Below are 18,099 nucleotides of genomic sequence, written 5' to 3' on the forward strand. Positions count from 1 at the left end.
TTCATTTGCTGAAAATCTGAACCGCCAATTTCGTTCTCATTAGTACAAAAAGTCCCAGAAAGACTTCTGTCGTTTCAGCCATTTATACTTAGAGGCTCCGTTCTCAGAAACAAAACGGATATTGCTGCCAAGATTTTGGTAAGCAACACCATAACTATTTTTATGCAACACGTTCAAGTGTAAAAATGCCAGAAAACTAGAGATAAACTAATTTAGTTAAGAACTAGATCCACTCAGCACTTGTATGACTCAGTCTAGTCTTGGCCCCGCCTTACAACAGCTGTCATTGACCGCATGCAACATTAACTGAAAGTCAAATACTGCTGCAGAAAAGCAGGAGGGAAATGGCAAGTCGAGGGGGTGGGCGTTTCTCGGAGCGAGCATCCTGTAGGGTTAGAGCGCCATATTCTGAAACCGAGTCCCGTGCATTGTCACCATGTAGAAACAAATTCAAGGTGTGCAGTGCCCAGCATCACAAGGAGCGCACTACTTACTGCTTGTCACCAGACTGTATAATAAGGAACACATTCACTCCCGCCCTTGCTACAAAAACATCCACCTAGCCAGGGCTCCTCCAGCCCAAAGAAGTGGGGAGTTTGACTTAATGGTGGGATGGAGGGGACAGGTGTGCTGTCTTGCGCTCAGCCTACGAAGGCAAAGACACAACACAGAAAAGCGAAAATACCAATTCACACTGGTAAGAATGCTTGGTGGTTGAAAACCTCAAAGAATGCTGTGGCAAGGACTAGAGATTAGGCCGCGCCCTCAGCCACCGGGAGGTGCTGAGCAAAGCGACGCCGGGGTCCAGCTGCGCGCCGTCCCGAGGGCAAGGGCGGTTCTCTCGCAGCCATCTGTCCGGCCCCGCCCGTCCACCCCTCCCGGAGGGAACCGCCAGGACCCTAGTGCGCAAGCGCCAACCCGCCAAGTCCGCGGCGCCGCCGCCGCCGCCGCGCGGGGCGCAAGCGCGGAGGCTCCAGGCAAGGGGCGGAGCCAATTTAGGAGGGAGAGTAGAGCGCGCCTAAATCCTAGAGAGGCGGGTCCGGAGCTGGGAGGGGAAGGGCCTGGACTGCGTGGCCGGCTTGCCGCTCACCAAGCTCGCGCTTCAGCTACGATGGAGGGAGACATGGGCCCCACCTGTGCCCATCAGAGATCTCCAGGCAGAAGTCGGAGCTGTCCGCAGGACATGAGGACTCGCGGGAGGCCGGTTCGCGGGACAGCGGCGGGGATGGGGGTGGGCAGCACGGCGGGTCTGCGCAGGCGCCCCGCCTTCGCAGGCCACGCCCCCAGCGGCCTTACCCACGCCCCCTGCCTCTTTGGGGAGGCGCGGATCGGGGTGGGTGGGAGGGGCCCTAGTTCTACGGCTGGCCCCGCCCCCGCGGCCTCCTATTGGGCGAGCGAGGGCGTCCCCCTCACGCCGTCTGCCTATTGGCGCGCGCGTGCGGACGCCGCGCCCCATTGGTCTGTTCTGATTTGGGCACCAAATTCAAAGATTTTAAAAGTACCAGCTGGCGCCTTTTAAGAGCTACAGCTCGGCGCCGCGGCCGGTCGCCTCTTCCCTCCGGTCGCCGCCACTTCACCTGCGTCGGAGCCCGCATTCTCCGGCATGAGCCGGCGCGTTTGCAGCGGTCTGCCCCGGCCGTCCTCCTGCCCCTGCGGCCTCGGCGCGCGGACGGTCGCGGACGGTGAGTATGAGGCGGGCATTGAAGGGATCCCCACTCCGGTGGCCGCAGCTTCAGACCGGGTGCATGTGCAGATCACGGGGTCCCGGGCCTCAGGTGGCTTTCCAGGCCCGGGGCAGGAAAGGAGGAGACTCGGGGCGCAGAGGAGAGTCAGTCGGCTGGTGCAGAATGGGACAGTTGTGGTCTGCCTGGCACGGGGTCCCACCATCCCATCCCATCCAGGTATCCCGCTCCCAGGACGTGCAGGTGGTGGCATCTGCGCGCGGGATTCCACCCCAGCCCCTGCATGGGCGCCAAATGCCCCCTCTCCCCTCCCCCACTCCTGCCCGAGCTGTGACAGGGCTCTGGGCTTCCAGCCTTGCCAGATGCCTCTTCTCCAGCCCCTACACCCCCTTTTCACAGTTGTTTAGCTCCCTCACATCCCAACTCAGTTTCCCAAACTTTTCTACCTCAGCGTCCTGGCCGGAGAGCGCGGGAGATTGCGCTCGCGCTTATCTCCCGCCCTCCCTCGTGCACCGCGCCCTCGGGGCACCTCCCATCACCGACCCCCCAGCACTTCTGGGGGCTCCTTCCCTGCTCCCGCCAAATGTAGAGACCCCCCTCCTCTGCCCACCGTACCAAACTCAATGGAAAAAGATTTTATTTTCTCCTCTTTTTGCCTCTTTTCTCAACCTCAAGTCCTGGAGCCCCCGGGAGGGTTTTGAAAAGCGCCCCCCCCTCAAAAAAAGAAAAGAAAAAAACCCCAAAACCATGAGTTTGCCTCTAGTGTTTATTTAATGGTGAAAGTCGAGGAGTTTATTTTTTTTCCCCTCTGAATTGAGGAGTTAGTGATCACTTGCTTCAAAGCCTGAATCAGAGTTCAGCAAACTCAGTTACATATATATATTTAAAATACATCTTTGTTGGACCCTCAGTGAAAGACATCCATCTATTTTATCCTAGAAATTTTCGAAACTGGAGGAAAAAAGCATTTCTTTGATAATCTTCCTTCATCAGAACAGGAATTAAGCCTTGAGGGGTAAAAGCTGCTAGCTTAGCAGATTGTATTTGTAAAAGACCCTGAATCCTAAGTCAACCTTAAAAGTCGGAAATGTAATCGTTTTACGAGGGATTTTTTTTTTTGCTCAACTTTGCTCCTCAGGAAATACGTGCTGCCTCCGAGTCCCCTCCCCGACTTGGTTTACAGCTTTGAAGAAATTTTTAAAAAATTAATTAGTACATTTAAATGATTTTCCAAGTAGGCTTAAAGATTTTCTCATGAGAATTACACTTTTGGTCACTGAAATTTCCTCAGTCTTTAAGCGGAGAAATGAATGTGCTTAGCCTTGGCCACATGCTTGGGGACTGAGACTGAAACTTGGTTAACATATGGAAGAGCTAGAAAGACTTTAACGACAGTTTTAATTACAGCCTTTGATATGGAATGTAAGGTCGGGATTTATAAGTTGAATGAAAGGTCAGACCGGGTGCACTTTATAACTCTCAAACCTTCTCCCTCCCCCACCCCAGTGATTGGCCTGAGCAGCGGTAATGTGAGTTCGAAACATTAAAATGTTTGAGTTTTATCTATAGGTTCGTTTTAAGGGAAACCAAAAATATCCTAACGAAATAAACTGGTTGGAAAGTTCAGCAGAGAGCTTTTTCATTTGAACTTTTGCTTCCTAAATTTGTGCTTGTGTGGAATTTATCTTGATTTGCAGTGTAAGAAATGTGAGAGCTTGGCTTAATGTGAGCAGTGTGATAGAGATGCTATTGATTAGATCGTGCATTTAATAGTTTTCTTCCCATTTCGTGGATGGGAAAACTAAGGCTGTGAGAGTTATCTTTTTGTCATTTTCTCCCGACTTAGTAAATGGTACTCTTTATGTTAATTGCTGGAGTCTTTAACTGTAGGGTTTTTTTTTTATTCTACTTAACAGTACATATCCTGTGCATTAGTTAGTTGGGGTCACTTGCCAAAGTTTCTACTGCAGTTGTAAACCCTGGTCCCCTTGGGACTCTTGTAAACACCTCTAACCTTGATTCCTCATACTTCCCTGTAATCCACCATTGCCAGTGAGTGACCTGTGACCTTTTCAAATTTGGAGCCAAATTTCTTTCTGTTTGGAAAATAGAAAGGTTTGGTCACTCCTAAAGATCACACCTAATACCTAACTTGCCCCTTAATCTATCATAAGTAGGTATCAGATGAAAATGCCCCCACATATTGTTTGATTGGGGGAGGTATGGAATCAGGTAATCTGCCTTTATGTGTGATTGACTACATAAACAATATAAAGTATTTCTTACTGTTTAGGAGCACTTACTTTGACCTTTGGGAAGTTCTTGCCCAAGATGGATTTAGCTATTTTATATACCAGATTTTTGTCTTCTGATACTTTCTTTAATTTAGAAAACAAAAATAAAGAGAATCCTGTAGTCTGGAAAAGTTAAAAAAAAAAAAAAGCTTAAAAAAAGGAAATGATGCCAACATGTGAAATGCAGTCCCCAGCCAGCTGGAAAAGCTCATGAGAGCAAAACTTAGAACAGTTGGAGGCAAAAGTGAGCATCCCTGGACTAGGTTTGGTGCCAGCACTGTTGATTACAGTGTTCTTGTCCTGCAAGTCGTGCTCACATGAGCACATGCGTTAGGCAGATCTCGGGTCAGAGGCACTGGCTGAGGGAAGGGATGAAACTGCCATAGCCATAACTGGAGGTCAACGTGCTTTTCACCAGCTTGCCCCCTGTGCCCAGTCAGAGCCACATAGGGATAGAAGAAAACGGACTGCATAGAGTTGTCCTGACCACATGTGCACCATGGTACATGCATCCCGACACACTCGAATGGGGAGAGGAGAGTTAGTGCAAAGGAAGCCTGTAGAACTAATGATAGCTAGATGGAATGTGGTGTCCTGGAACAGTGGGGAAAGCTGAAGGACCGTGCAACCATGGGCTTTAGTTAATAGTTTTGGCTTAATCTCTTAATTGGGACATGCACACCATGGTAATGCAACCTGTTCATTTCTGTTAGTGGGTATGTAAGGACTGATACTTGGTGTAAAGCCCTGGGTTCAGTCCCCATCAGGGAGGAGGGGACCATGTTATTACAAAAGTGATCTTTATTCTGTTTCGTGTGTTCTTTTCATAGGTTGTAAAGAAGAAAGTCCTGTTCTTTCCGTTAAAATGAAGTGTTTTAATTGCAACCCTGATCTTTCCGAACTTGAAGTGGTAAAACCTGAGGAGAGTGGGAAACAAGTTTCCTACAATCCTGTGTGTTTGGAGCCTTCCTGCAAGGACTGCTTTAGAAACCAGGAAAGGTTATCTTTCATTGAGTCACCAATTGTGGGACCTGATAACAACAAGGAAAATCAACGTGTACAAAAACTGCTCAATAGTTCAAGTGAAATAGAGGAGCTAGAGGCCAGCAGACTGTATGAAGACAGTGGCTATTCGTCATTTACACATCAGAGTGAACAGGAGGATGGCATCCTTATCCTGGAGAATTTCAGAAACAGTAGCCAGCCCCGCCTGCTGCCGTCACAGAGCCCAGACCAGTATCCCAACAAACACCTGCTGCCTGTCCTGCATTTTGAAAGAGTGGTTTGCTCAACATTAAAAAAGAATTCCAAACGAAACCCGAAAGTGGATCGAGAAATGCTGAAGGAAGTTATCGCCAGTGGGAACTTTAGACTACAGAATATAATTGGCAAGAAAATGGGTCTGGAACACCTAGATATCCTCACCGAGCTCTCCCGGAGGGGATTTAAACACCTTTTAGCTAATATTTTGACAAAGCTCAGCGGCATGGATTTAATAAAGTGAGTGTGTTACACACTGCATGTGTTAGATAACCTGAGACCCACTTGTAAGATGAGTGTAAATCAGTGCTGGCTTGTGTTTGATTGATGGCATTTGAAATGAAAGAAAACGTAGGAAATATGCATCTAGTCTGGTTACTTTGAATTTTGTAGTCTTGGTATTAGAAGGATGTATTCTATATTGAATCATCTGACTGGCTGAAGTGAAACAGGGTGGATGTGTTGGTTTCTATTATTGGCTGGTTTCTGTAATCAGCATTGTGGAGTGCATTTAAGTTAATATAACGGGTTTTCAAAATCTATTACAAGCAGCCTAGAGGAAGGTGGAGGTGTGCACATTGTAGTAGTATGTAATTGGTTCTCCAAATAGCTACTCAAAAAGAGTGGATACAGTGGAAGCTTGATGGGAGCTTTTAAAACATTTGAAAATTTTGGCCCTTGGGTAGTCTGGTTAAACACTGATACATGGTCATCGGAACAGTTTCCATGTTTAGTCAGGTTAGCAAAGCTTGCATTGTGCTTCTGTTCTCCGCTCATCTTAGTATCTTGTGTCCTTTGCTTCCAGTTTGTCTAAAGTGAGCAGACTTTGGAAGAAGATAGTAGAAACCGATAAAGGAGCATCCCAGCTGTACAGCAAAGCCATGCAGAGAGTCCATGTAAGTGATGGTTTCTTGAAGGGCTGCTGTTCTTTTTTCTTTAGAAGTAGAGACATTATATAGCTGGGCGGTGGTGGCACACGCCTTTAATCCCAGCACTTGAGAGGCAGAGATAGGAGGATCTCTGATTTCAAGGACAGCCAGGCCTACTTGAAAAAAAAAGGAAAAGGGACAATTTTTTTTTTAAGTCCTTTAAATTCATAAAGCACATCAGCCTCCCAGGGGCTGGAGAGAATGAGTGTGAGGGGCGTAAGACAAGTTTAAAAAAATTACACTTTTAGCCGGGCGGTGGTGGCGCACGCCTTTAATCCCAGCACTCGGGAGGCAGAGCCAGGCGGATCTCTGTGAGTTCGAGGCCAGCCTGGTCTCCAAAGCGAGTTCCAGGAAAGGCGCAAAGCTACACAGAGAAACCCTGTCTCGAAAAACCAAAAAAAAAAAAAAAAAAAATTACACTTTTGGTTATACTTCCTCTAACCTGGAAAAGCTGCGCTGTGCAGACTGATTTAAAAATAAGGGCTGCACAATTGGTGGTGTGTGTCATTGTGGTCAGTTATAAGACAAACTAAATTATCAACAAACATCCTGGAGAGTCTTACTATGTAGAGCAGTGGTTCTCAACCTTCCTAACTAATTCTTCGACCCTTCAGTACATTTCCTCATGTTGTGGTGACCCCCAACCATAAAGTTATTTTCGTTGCTACTTCATAACTGTAGTTTTGCTACTGTTACGAATTGTAATGTAAATACCTGATAGGCAACCCCTGTGAAAGGGTCGTTTGACTCCCCCAAAAGGGGATGCAACCCACAGATTAAGAACTGCTGGTCTAGAGGAAGTGTTTAATTTTCTGAAGTACTTGGTAATTGTATTTCTGACAATGATTAGTATATGATTGGGAGTTTTGGCCTTAGAGTTGGACATGCTTAGCAAACAAATGCTGCCACTTAGCCAGGTGACTTAAGACAAGGGATACTTAAATTCTGTGCTCAGTTAACTGATTACTGCCACCTGCTGGTAGTTGGGAGCATGACCATTTGTTCTGTGGGCAGGACTTTGGCCTTGGTTAGTTTAAAGGTACCTTCAAATCCTTATAGGCTCATCTTAGTTTCTAATTGACACTTCCATTGAGTTTGTCTCGGAATGTTTTTGTGCATAGCTCTGTTGGGCTGTATTAAACCTGCAGATTGACGCAGGACTGGACATCCCGTTCCTTTTTGATCCTTTTACCAAGTGCAAATGTAATGAGTAGAGAAAAGAATTTTAAAATTCTCTGTTCAACCTTTTTCAATCAGGAAAACAGTAAGTTGTCGCTGCATGCTTCAACCAGAGGGTACGTTGTGAGCAGAACTGCACTAACTTCTGTTCAGAAGTCATCGACTTGGACTCCTCCCAGAAAAGATACTCAAGCCAATTTGCCCAGTCAGCGTGATCAGAAGAAAGGTCCTGCCTACAGCCGGCACGGGGAATTCCTTGAGGTAACTGTCTAATCGGGGGTATTGGAACCGGCACTCACTGCTCAAGGGAGTTAATGTGAGAAGTGGGGTTTCAGTACACTGCCGGATATCTAGTGTTTGCTACTCTATTAATCACACGCTAATGTTCCTTTGGTTTAGAGTAAGAAGCCTTAAGGCAGTTATTGAAGAGGTCACCTCTTCTGTCCCCTTTGTTCACTCGGTGACCTTGGAGTTTCTCAAACTGTTCCATACTACATTTTGTAGTTGGCTACTGTCATAAGGAGAACAGCTGGACAAACTGTATCTTTCAGAAGTGCATGGTTTCCTATTACTCTGAACTGTTGGGTGATAGACACTAAAATGTCTCCTGTAAATCGTTAGCTGTGCTGAAGGCATGGCTTCTCTTCCTGGGTTGGTTACCAGAATTCATTCAGTCCGCTAAAATACACATACATAACGGATTTTTTTCTTCTAGGTGGCCAAGACGTTAAAAAACAACGAGAGCCTCAAAGCCTGTGTTCGCTGTAATTTCCCTGCAAAATATGACCACTATTTAGAGCGTGCGACCTGCAAACGGGAAAGCTGTGGATTTGACTATTGTACAAAGTGTCTGTGTGATTATCATGTCAACACCAAAGACTGTTCGAATAGCAAGCTCCTAAAAGCCACCTGTAAAGTGATGGGCCCTTTGCCTGGAACTAAAAAAAGTAAAAAGAATTTACAGAGATTGTGACCCTTAGCACATCAACTGTAGAAGATCCTAAGGGCTACTTTTTAAGGATTGTTAGATTATAACTTAAGAAGGTAAAAATAAATGTAGGGTGCCATTTTGTCCCTTTGGGAAGAGAGGATATGCATATAGCCTCCTAAAACAATTACAGTTTAATATTAAAAAATTAAAAATTTTCATACAAACAGAAAGATTAAATTAAGAAAAAGAAACTGGGTATCTATTTGTAGTTAGATGAAAATAAAATTGATTGGATTTTATGGCAAGTGAAGGCTGTAATTTTATGGAGTCTTTAAAACAGATGTGATTCACAGTGTTAGCATCTGTGATGCTTTACCAAATTTGTATTGTGTCCATGTCAACTTGAGTCTGTCGATTTAAATGTTTGTCTTTGTCAGTATGAGCCTTTTTCAGTGTGTAAAGTATTCATTGTAAAGTCTTGTTTACTTTATTTCTGGTCTGTTTTAATGTTTTTATACTTGTAAATATTTCTGTTTTTACGTGCCAAAGAAAATAAATATTCATATAACTTTATTTTGTTTTGTTACAATAAAATTCTTATACGTTTAGTAGCATGTGCTGTTCATTTTTATGCCCACATTGGCACTGGAAACAAGTACATTGAGCTGTGAAGGGAATTGGGTGGATCATGTCTCACTGAGGGCTTGTCCTGCCTCCCTGAGTTCCCTGCCAGTAGCTTATCTGGTAAGTGTGTAGACCTGTAGATAAACATCTCCAGATGCTGCAACTCATTAGAACACTGAAGTATAGAGGGCATTTTCTGTCTCGGCAGACTTCCCATCAGGTTTACTGAGTAGTGGGCAATGGTTTGTTTTTATTTTCTAGCTTTCATTTGTTTATCCATAAGAAATGTGGATAACCTGCAGTACCAGTTTAGTGATCTTGTCCTGCATTAGCTCAGGATAATCAGGAGCAATCTCCTTCAGTTTTAAAGAGTATCTAGTGATCCTAGTCAGTGGTCACTTCATTTCAGGATTTGAAATCTATCCTTCAGTGCTTTCCTGGTTTTGCAAGTTAGGGTTTTGTTTTTTGTTGTTGGGTTTGGTTTAGTTTTTTTTTTTTTTTTTTTTTTCCCCCAAGACAGGATTTCTATGTGTAGCCCTAGGTGTCCTGGGACTTGCTCTGTAGACCAGGCTGACCTTGAACTCAGATCAATTGTTCTGATGGGGATTTACCTATGAAAAGAACTTGACGCCTGAAGCTCTTTAAGCACAGTTGAACTTGGACAGGGCTTTTTGGTTTTGTATTTGGGTAATTTTCATTTCCAAATGCCTCCTGAAGCTGGTGATCCATTTTTCCCTTAGGTTTGAGGTATTTTCAGAGTTGCGTTAAGCAGGTTTTCTATATCATTAGTCCGTGCTTCAACATCACTGGCTGTCAGGTTTGGTTTCTTAGTTCTATCACAGGCTTTGGGTGTCACATTGTTTCCCCCATCACTTAATGCTATCTGATTATTCCTGCATATGTAGTTCCTGGTACTCACTCATCTGCCTCGCCTGTTGGGGGTGTTTTAGGGTTAACTGTGCTATTGATGAAACACTGACCAAAAAACAACTTGGAGGGAAAATAGTTTATTTCATTCACATTTCAAATCAGTTCAGCAAAAGTAGGTAGGGCAGGAACCTGGGGGCAGGAGCTGATGCAGAGGCCATAGAGGAGTGCTGCCTTCTGGCTTGCTCAGCCTGCTTTCTCATGAGAGCAGCCTGGGGATGGTACCATTCACAATAGGCTGGGCCCTTCCCTATCAATCACTTAAAATGCCCTGCAGGCTTACCTATAACCCAATCTTACACAGGCATTTACTGTGTCTAAGCCAGCAGTTCTCAACCTGTGGGTCATGACCCTGTCGCATGTCAGGTATTTATGTTACAATTCATAACTAGCAAAATTCCAGGCCCGGAGTAGCAATGAAAATAATTTTTCTGGTTGTGGGGCGGGGGAGGGGGTCACCTCAACATGAGGAATTATATTTAAGGGTTGCAGAGTCAGGAAGGTTGAGAACCACTGCCCCAAACTTAGCTGTCCCAACACCTCTTCCTTGGTCTCTAATCCACTTCTTTCCTTGGGATAGTGTCTCCCTTTTGTCACTAAAACATTTTTCCCCAGTCATTTGAAGGAAGCTTCTAATTTAGTTTTTGAAGAAAATGTCAAGTTTGTCTATGTTTCCACGCTGGCTAGTTTTTTTGTTGTCTGGTTGGTTGGTTTGTTTTGTTTTTAACTGGACACAAGGTAGGGTCATCTGGAAAGAGGAAAGCCCTCCCTTGAGAAAGCGCCTCTGTAAGATCGACTTGCAGACACATCTGTGGATCGCTTTCTTGATGAATGATTGATGTGGGAAGGCCCAGCCCACTGTCGGTGGTGCCACACTTGTACGTGGGTCCGTGGGGTGTATAAAACAGCACGCTGAGCAAGCCACAGAGCAAACTAAGTCTTTGTCTGTGGCCTCTGCTTCAGTTCCTGCATCCAGCTCCTGCCTTGAGTTCCTGCCCTGACTTCCTTTCATGATACAGCTGTAAACGGTAAGTCGAAACAAACCTTTTCCTCCTCAAATTGCTTTTGGTTGTGGTGTTTTATCACAGATTGGAAAATAGCTTAGACGGTTGCTTTTCAAGGACATACCAAGATATTTTCCAAACCGGCACCCTTTTCTCGGGAAATGTGTGAGGCTTCCGTTTATGTGGCACCCATGGCAACACTTACCCCAGTCTGTAGCTTTTGCCGCTGGACTGGCTGGGCTGTGTCTGTTCCTATTGCTTTCGTTTATATCCTATGACGAACGTTTAGCATCTTTTCATGTGACTTGGCTTCATATGCTTGGTGACATGTGAGCTTAAATGACTTATCTTTGTTGTATTGCTTTCTTTCTTTTTTTTTTTATTTCCCCGGAGCTGAGGACTGAACCCAGGGCCTTGCGCTTGCTAGGCAAGCGCTCTACCACTGTGCTAAATCCCCAACCTGGTTGTATTGCTTTCTTACTGATGTTTGGGGAGTATATATTATTGATCAAGTGCTTTATCCACCTTGTCTTTTGATTTGTTATCACCTTAGAGGAAATGTTTTAATTTTTTTTTATTGTTCCAAATGATTTTCCTTCTATAGAGCATGTTTTTCATGCTGTATCTAAGAAATGTATCTAGTCTACGTACACAGTTTTCTCCTACATTCACTTTTAGAAGTTTTACATTTAAAACAGTATTACATTCGTTTGTTTGGGTGGGTGGAAGTATACTATAGAGCATACAGGTGCGCAGGTTTGAAGACAAGTTGTGGAAGCTGGTTCTCTCCTTGTATCCTGTGGGACTGAGGGCTTGAACTCAGGTCATTGGGCTTGGCAGCAAGCACCTTCACCTGCTGAGCCATTTTGCTGGCCCATTTGTACACTTTATAATATTTTGTTTAGAGTCTATGGTTAGTCTGTAGTTTTTAGAATGGTGGGAGGAGTGTCTTGAAATGGGCACCCATTTGTCCCAGCACTGTTTGTCGACACATGTCCTTTGTCTACTGAAATGCCTCTTGGATTCCACACCACCCTGGTAAGTTTCATAACCTGACAATGGCAGCTTTGTAATCTTTCTTGGACATTTTCCAAGTTATGTCACCTATTGTGTTTCTACATAAATCTTATCAGTTTATCAGTTTTAATAGGACATTGCTTTTGATTGGGATTGTGGGGACCAGATTGGTATGCCAACTACTCACATCTCAACAGCCCTGTTTCCCAGCCCCAAACATAGGGGTTTGTCTGATACACATCACTCAACAAGTCTCTTAACAACACTTTGTCTTTTCATTATATACATCCAGTATATATATATATATATATATATATATATATATATATATATATATATATATATATATAGTACTTATTCTTAAGCTTATCCCTAAGCCCCATACGTTATAATATTATGAATACATCTTATTTTCAGTTTTCTATAGTCTGTTGCTATATTGAAATGCAATGTATTTATTTATCTGGCAACCTTACTAAATATAGTTAACTATAGTTGAATGTTAGTGGATTTGTATCAAACAAATAAATATAATTTTATTCTCTTAGTCCATCTATATGACTTTAGTTTCTTGATTTTTTTTTTTTGGCATGTTTTATAGTCTAAAATCTGCAGCTCAACAGAAATGCTGGTGGTGTTTTTGTCAGGTCCCAGATATTAAGGAAAACACTAAGAACAATGTTAGCTGTCATTTTTTTTTATGAGTTGCCTCCGTTTACTTGAGGTCCCTCTGTGTTGGCCTTTGTCAGTATTTTTCACTTGCTAACGTGGTCATATTGGGTATGGAGGTGTGTGGCTACCATAAATTACCTTGATTTCCTAGTATTAAAACAACCTTCCATCCCTAGGATTAAGGCCACTTGTCCGTGATATTTATTATTTCTATTATTGGATTATGTGAGTGTGTGTGCATGTGTGTGTGTGTATGTGGGTGTGTTGAGAAGTGCTGCATTTGTGTGCATAAGAGATGTTGGCTTGTAGCTTCTTAGTGTGTTTGGGACATACTCCCCCCTTTTCAGTTTCCTGGATGTTTATGTAGAATTAGAATGCTCTCTTCCTTTGTGGTTATCTAGAAATCAAGAAAGCTACCTGGATCTGGATTTCCATTATGGGAAAGTGTTTACCTGTGTGTTTTTAAATAGCTACAAGGCTCTTCAGGTCTCCTTTTCTATTCATTTCTCTTTGAATAAGTTTATTAGTTTTTCAAGGACTTTTTCAGGAACAATTATTATGGAATTGATTAGCATGGAGTGGTCAGAATAGTCCTTTTCATACTTTGGAATTGGTAAATGTCCTCCTTTTAATGATTTTTGCAACATAGCTTGGTCTTGACTCACTTTGATGTGCTAGGAAGAGGAATAACTTAGACGATGGCGCTTTCCTGGTCACAGTGATGTGGTCCACACTGTGTATATATTTGCTTGTTTGGAGGAAGTCGGAATGCTAGCTTAAAGCTCACTGAAGCTTCCTGTAACACCCAGTTGACCTTGCTCTTTGATTTGAACCTAGATAAAATCTAGATCACAAGATATCCTAATTGGTGCCTGTTGGAGTAAGAACACACATTACATTCAGAAGCGACTGGCCTTGGCCAAGCAAGGTGCAAGCTAGGAGTTGAGCTTGGCAGTGACTTCCTTACACGGCAGCCTGTGTTCTCCAGTGTCCGTGCCCCGCCATCCTGCTAGAGTGTGAGGTGAACGTGTACTTGTCGCTTGCGATAACCTTTCGACAACAGATACAGCTTTGCTGAGGCCTCTCTCCTCATGAAGCCAATTCAGATTTGGCAGTCCTGTGTTAACTCATGTCTTGGATGCGGGGAACGAAAGATTGTTTCTATAAAACCCCAGTGTGTCCATATGCCTTGCTCTTTTGTGGTGTTCTCAACCTCGGTGCTGCCCATTTCATATAATCAAATGCTGTCTTCACAGGTTAGCCCTGAGGCCAACTTACCACATTGTTGGGAATGCTGTTGGGTACCAGGAGATGAGTGTTCCAGGACTCTGCCTAGGAAGCCTGAAATGCCTTTTCCCACAGTGCGAGGGCTGCTGTAAACTCTGACTGTATGTGTAGCTAGAGTTTTCCTGCCTGGCCCACAGTCAGGACAAATCTCTCTCACCCGCCAGTCCCATAGCCGTCAGACCCGACCAAGTAAACACAGAGACTTATATTGGTTACAAATTGTATGGCCGTGGCAGGCTTCTTGCTAACTGTTCTTACAGCTTAAATTAATCCATTTCTATAAATCTATACCTTGCCACATAGCTTGTGGCTTACCGGCATCTTCACATGCTGTTTGTCATCGCGGCGGCTGGCAGTGTCTCCCTCAGCCTTCCACTTTCTAGCTTTATTCTCCTCCTTGTCCCACCTATACTTCCTGCCTGTCCACTGGCCAATCAGTGATTTATTTATTGACCAATCAGCAACACACTTGACAGACAGAGAGTTTCAACAGTTTCTCTGCTTAGAGTCCTACCCTGATTATATGGCATTGTTCCCTTTGCTTCGAATTCCGCTTCAACAGTTTGAACACATTGCCACAAGATGGCGCTCTTTTGACACTGTCCTTTTGAGTGTTCATTCCTGTGAATGTAATGGAAAAAAAGGATGTAAGAATATTATTGTGTTTCTATTCAATTTATGTTATCAGATTAGAAAGTGAAGTACATATATATTGCTATGTTAGGATATTTATATTTTAAACAGTTTAACGTTTGGTCTTAGACACGAAGGGTACGTCTTCTGTTCAATATTTGAAAGAATTGTTCCTTACAAAGTGTAGCTCTGTGCTAACCTGTGTGGAAGCAGCATGTAGTTACAGGACATTTGAAACACAATTCATTTAAGTCCAAAGTGAGATGCATTATAAATGGAGCATGTGCACCAGATATCGGAGACTCCATACAAAGCAAAACAAAATCAGCTAGACAATTTTCATATTGACTGCTGATTGAAATAACCATATATTATTAGATTTACTGGGTAATTAAAGCACTATGAAGTTCACCCAAGTTACAGAGAAGTCTTTTCTGGCACCATAACTGATGTGTCAAGATAGAGGACCCTAACACTCAGCGCTTAAGGTTTGTTTTTTTAATTAAATGAAATCATTTTATTTAATAAATATGTAGTAAGAGTACATTTGCTAGAAAAATGAATGAAGGGATATTTTCAATCACTTTAGGCTAAATATTCCCTGTGTTTTGTTGATGTAATTCTGAGTTGCTAATATGTAAAAGGGAACTTTATCCATAACAGAATAGGAGATGTACTCAGACGTTAGGTACACCTAAGCAATTAATCTTGACTTACATGTGTACGTGTATGTGTATGAGGAAAAGAGTGACCAGAAGAGAGCATTGGATTCCCTGGACCTGGGGTTACAGGCAGTTGTGAGCCACCTGGTGTGGGTGTTGGACCTGAACTCTGGTCCTAGGCAAGAGCAGCAGGCCCTTTTAACCGCCCATCCATCTCTCCAGCCCTACAGCGAACTTGTTTTTTCCAAAGCTCCTGTGCAACACCTGATACCTCATCCCCAGATAGAGACAAAAATTTTAAATGATATTTTGTTAGAGCAAAATTATGAAACTTTGGAGTCTCAATATAACAGTAGAATAGCAAGAGAGAGAAATCTGGAACTTTTTTTTATATAGCTTAAGTTATTTTTTAAATCATTATTTAAGTCTTTTTATCCTCAGTTCTTTATAACTTATTTTTATAAATTTTCATAACTTGTATTTTAAACCAAAAAATCATTTATTTAAACTTTTATCTTAATCAACAATAATTTGAAACCAATTTTTTAAAATGATGGTAAGTATTTGTAACCCATGGAACTCAAATGACCAAAACCCATGTACATTTTTTTTTTTTGGTTTTTCGAGACAGGGTTTCTCTGTGTAGCTTTGCGCCTTTTCCTGGAACTCACTTGGTAGCCCAGGCTGGCCTCGAACTCACAGAGATCCGCCTGGCTCTGCCTCCCGAGTGCTGGGATTAAAGGCGTGCGCCACCACCGCCCGGCCATTTTTTTTTTTTTTTTTTTGTGGAAACAAAAGCATAAATTTTTTAGTATCTTGAACTGGTAATTTAACATTTTTTTAAGCAATATCAGGACAGAGAAGGGTTAACAGGAGAAGTTGTTGGCTGGTAGAAGAGACCTTGAAGTCTCTCTCTTTTTCTTCTAGGAAAATAAGGGAGGTTAGTAGACAGAAACAAATAACATTTACACAGACAATCTAAGTATCAGTATATTATTTTTTTAAGGAAAAATTTAAGGATATCAATATGTATTTATCTCTTAGAGGAACTAGTTTGTTTTATATTTATATTTTTTATTTTTTACTCTTTTTACCCAGTTTTTTTTTTATACCGGGGGGGTCTGTAATACCCTTACTGAGGTCCTAGCTGTGGCGACGATTAGGGGGTTGTCTTTTCTTATATGGACAATCCCAGGAGATGCCTCCGTCTTGGACAATCTTTGAGAAGAGCTGTCGCTCTGTCTTTGACAGCTTTTTTGGTTACCTTTTTGATATCTCTTGACGCGCCAGGTATTGTTGCCTGGAGTTCCAGCCTCCAGTAGCACAGAGCATGAAAGGAATCTACAGCGTCGGCGAGTATTAGACTTTTTATCTGAGGAGGGAAAACTTAACTCTCTGAGGCCAGCTAAAAGGGATCTTAATCTTTCTTTGACTATCTGAATCTATCACATCTGGTATGACTTTGAAAATGTTTTTATAATTGGAACTCCTTCCAATGATAAGTCCCATTGTACCTTGTGGTAATTTACCCAACACTTAGAATATTTCTAGTAAAATGTGCAATGTTACCATGTTTCCTCATTTCCTTTCCCTTTGGGGCTCTGGAGGCTTTGCCTCTGTAGCAAGAACGTGAGGGATCTGTGTTGTGTGAGGTACTTGGAAACACCCTTTATATCCTTAGATGTTGCACCTAGATTTTCCTGTCCTTTTAATAAGTATCCACACTTTGGAAGAGTGGAGAAGGTGGACGCACTTACCATTTTCCCATCCTGCTGTACCTCACGGTCTCGGTCTCTTTCCCATCCTGTCCCTCTTCGGGTTTCCGCCAGAGGGCAGAACCAGCCCACCTAATTCTCAGCTCCAGCTGTCTGCTTCAGTGTTTCAGATGAAACTTCTTGGACTTCTTCAAATGGTGGGGATGTCATTGCTCTGAGGAATTGTTGAGGGTACCCAAAGCCAAGCTCTGAGTTAGAGCGCTGCTCTGCTGTTCCTCCTTTCTGAGACTTTGAGGATTTCTCTGGGTTTTCTCTCTCTGAGGAGCAGTGTCTTCATCCTTGTAAAACAAAGGAGCAGCCCGCCTTTTGGGTGGCTGTGAGTATTACATAAGTTCAGACATGTGTCAAGCACTTGAAGCCATGCGTGGTGTGTAGGACTCTCTAGGCAAGGGAGAGTCCCGATGGAGTTTATGGAAATGAAGGTTCTGTATTCCCTAGGGGCTATCTGGAAAACAGCAAAGAGTAAAAAGACACGAAATAAGGCCACTTGTTTTGGGGGTCAGGCATATGTATGAGGGACTACTTGTATGTGTTCTTTCCACCCACCTTACCTTCTACCCAGAAGGAAAACTATTTCCCTTGTTCGTTGACTTATCTCGTGTTAGAACAATGCCCAGCACATTGTAGGTTCTCAATAAATAGCTGTTAAATAAACAGAAGATTATCAGGTCATTGCTATAGTTTAGGTATTAATGTCTCCCATGACCACACAGGTTAGCTTTGTCCCCAGCCCATAACACCATTGGGAGAAGGTGGGATGTTTGATAGGAAGGGCTTAATGGGAGGCAGTTAGGTCATTGGAGTCAGGTCTTTGAAGGGGATATTGGGATGTGTGGCATGTGCTATGGATGTTCTGTACTGTGCCCAGAGCAACAGGGTTGAGTGACCATGAAATGAAACCTCTATAACAATGAACCTGATTAAGCATGTCTTCTTTTATTTTCTCAGGTGTTTTTCATAGTGATGGAGAGCTAGCTCATGCATTCACATTTACACATAAGAACACAGAAAGTTGGCACAGCTCTCCCAGGTCACACAAATAAGTGGAGTTTATTGCATCTTAACTCAAATCCATTTCATCTGAAACCCCATCGTTTTCTTTCCACGGGGTTCTGTTACCATGAAGAAGGACTCAGAAGCTCAATGAAAATGAACATCTGATGGAGGCTTAGAACTGACCTGCCTGGCTGAGTCTTCATACTGTCTAGGAGGAAGGAGGTGGG

The 18,099-nt window shown here is 43.2% G+C and overlaps 1 protein-coding gene across 1 annotated transcript; it reads left to right on the forward strand.

Moving 5' to 3' along the window:
• The first annotated feature begins 1,371 nt into the window (after nt 1–1,371).
• On the forward strand, nt 1,372–8,854 carry Fbxo5 (F-box protein 5). Its single transcript, XM_052750927.1, has 5 exons — nt 1,372–1,682; nt 4,807–5,476; nt 6,042–6,132; nt 7,423–7,605; nt 8,060–8,854. Exons 1-5 carry the CDS (start codon nt 1,604–1,606, stop codon nt 8,315–8,317), a joined length of 1,281 nt encoding a protein of 426 aa, XP_052606887.1. The 5' UTR covers nt 1,372–1,603; the 3' UTR covers nt 8,318–8,854.
• The last annotated feature ends 9,245 nt before the right edge of the window (nt 8,855–18,099 follow it).

This window comes from Peromyscus californicus, unplaced genomic scaffold (assembly GCF_007827085.1).
Source record: "Peromyscus californicus insignis strain IS unplaced genomic scaffold, ASM782708v3 Scaffold_22__1_contigs__length_63687245, whole genome shotgun sequence".
NCBI classification, from domain to species: Eukaryota; Metazoa; Chordata; class Mammalia; order Rodentia; family Cricetidae; genus Peromyscus; species Peromyscus californicus.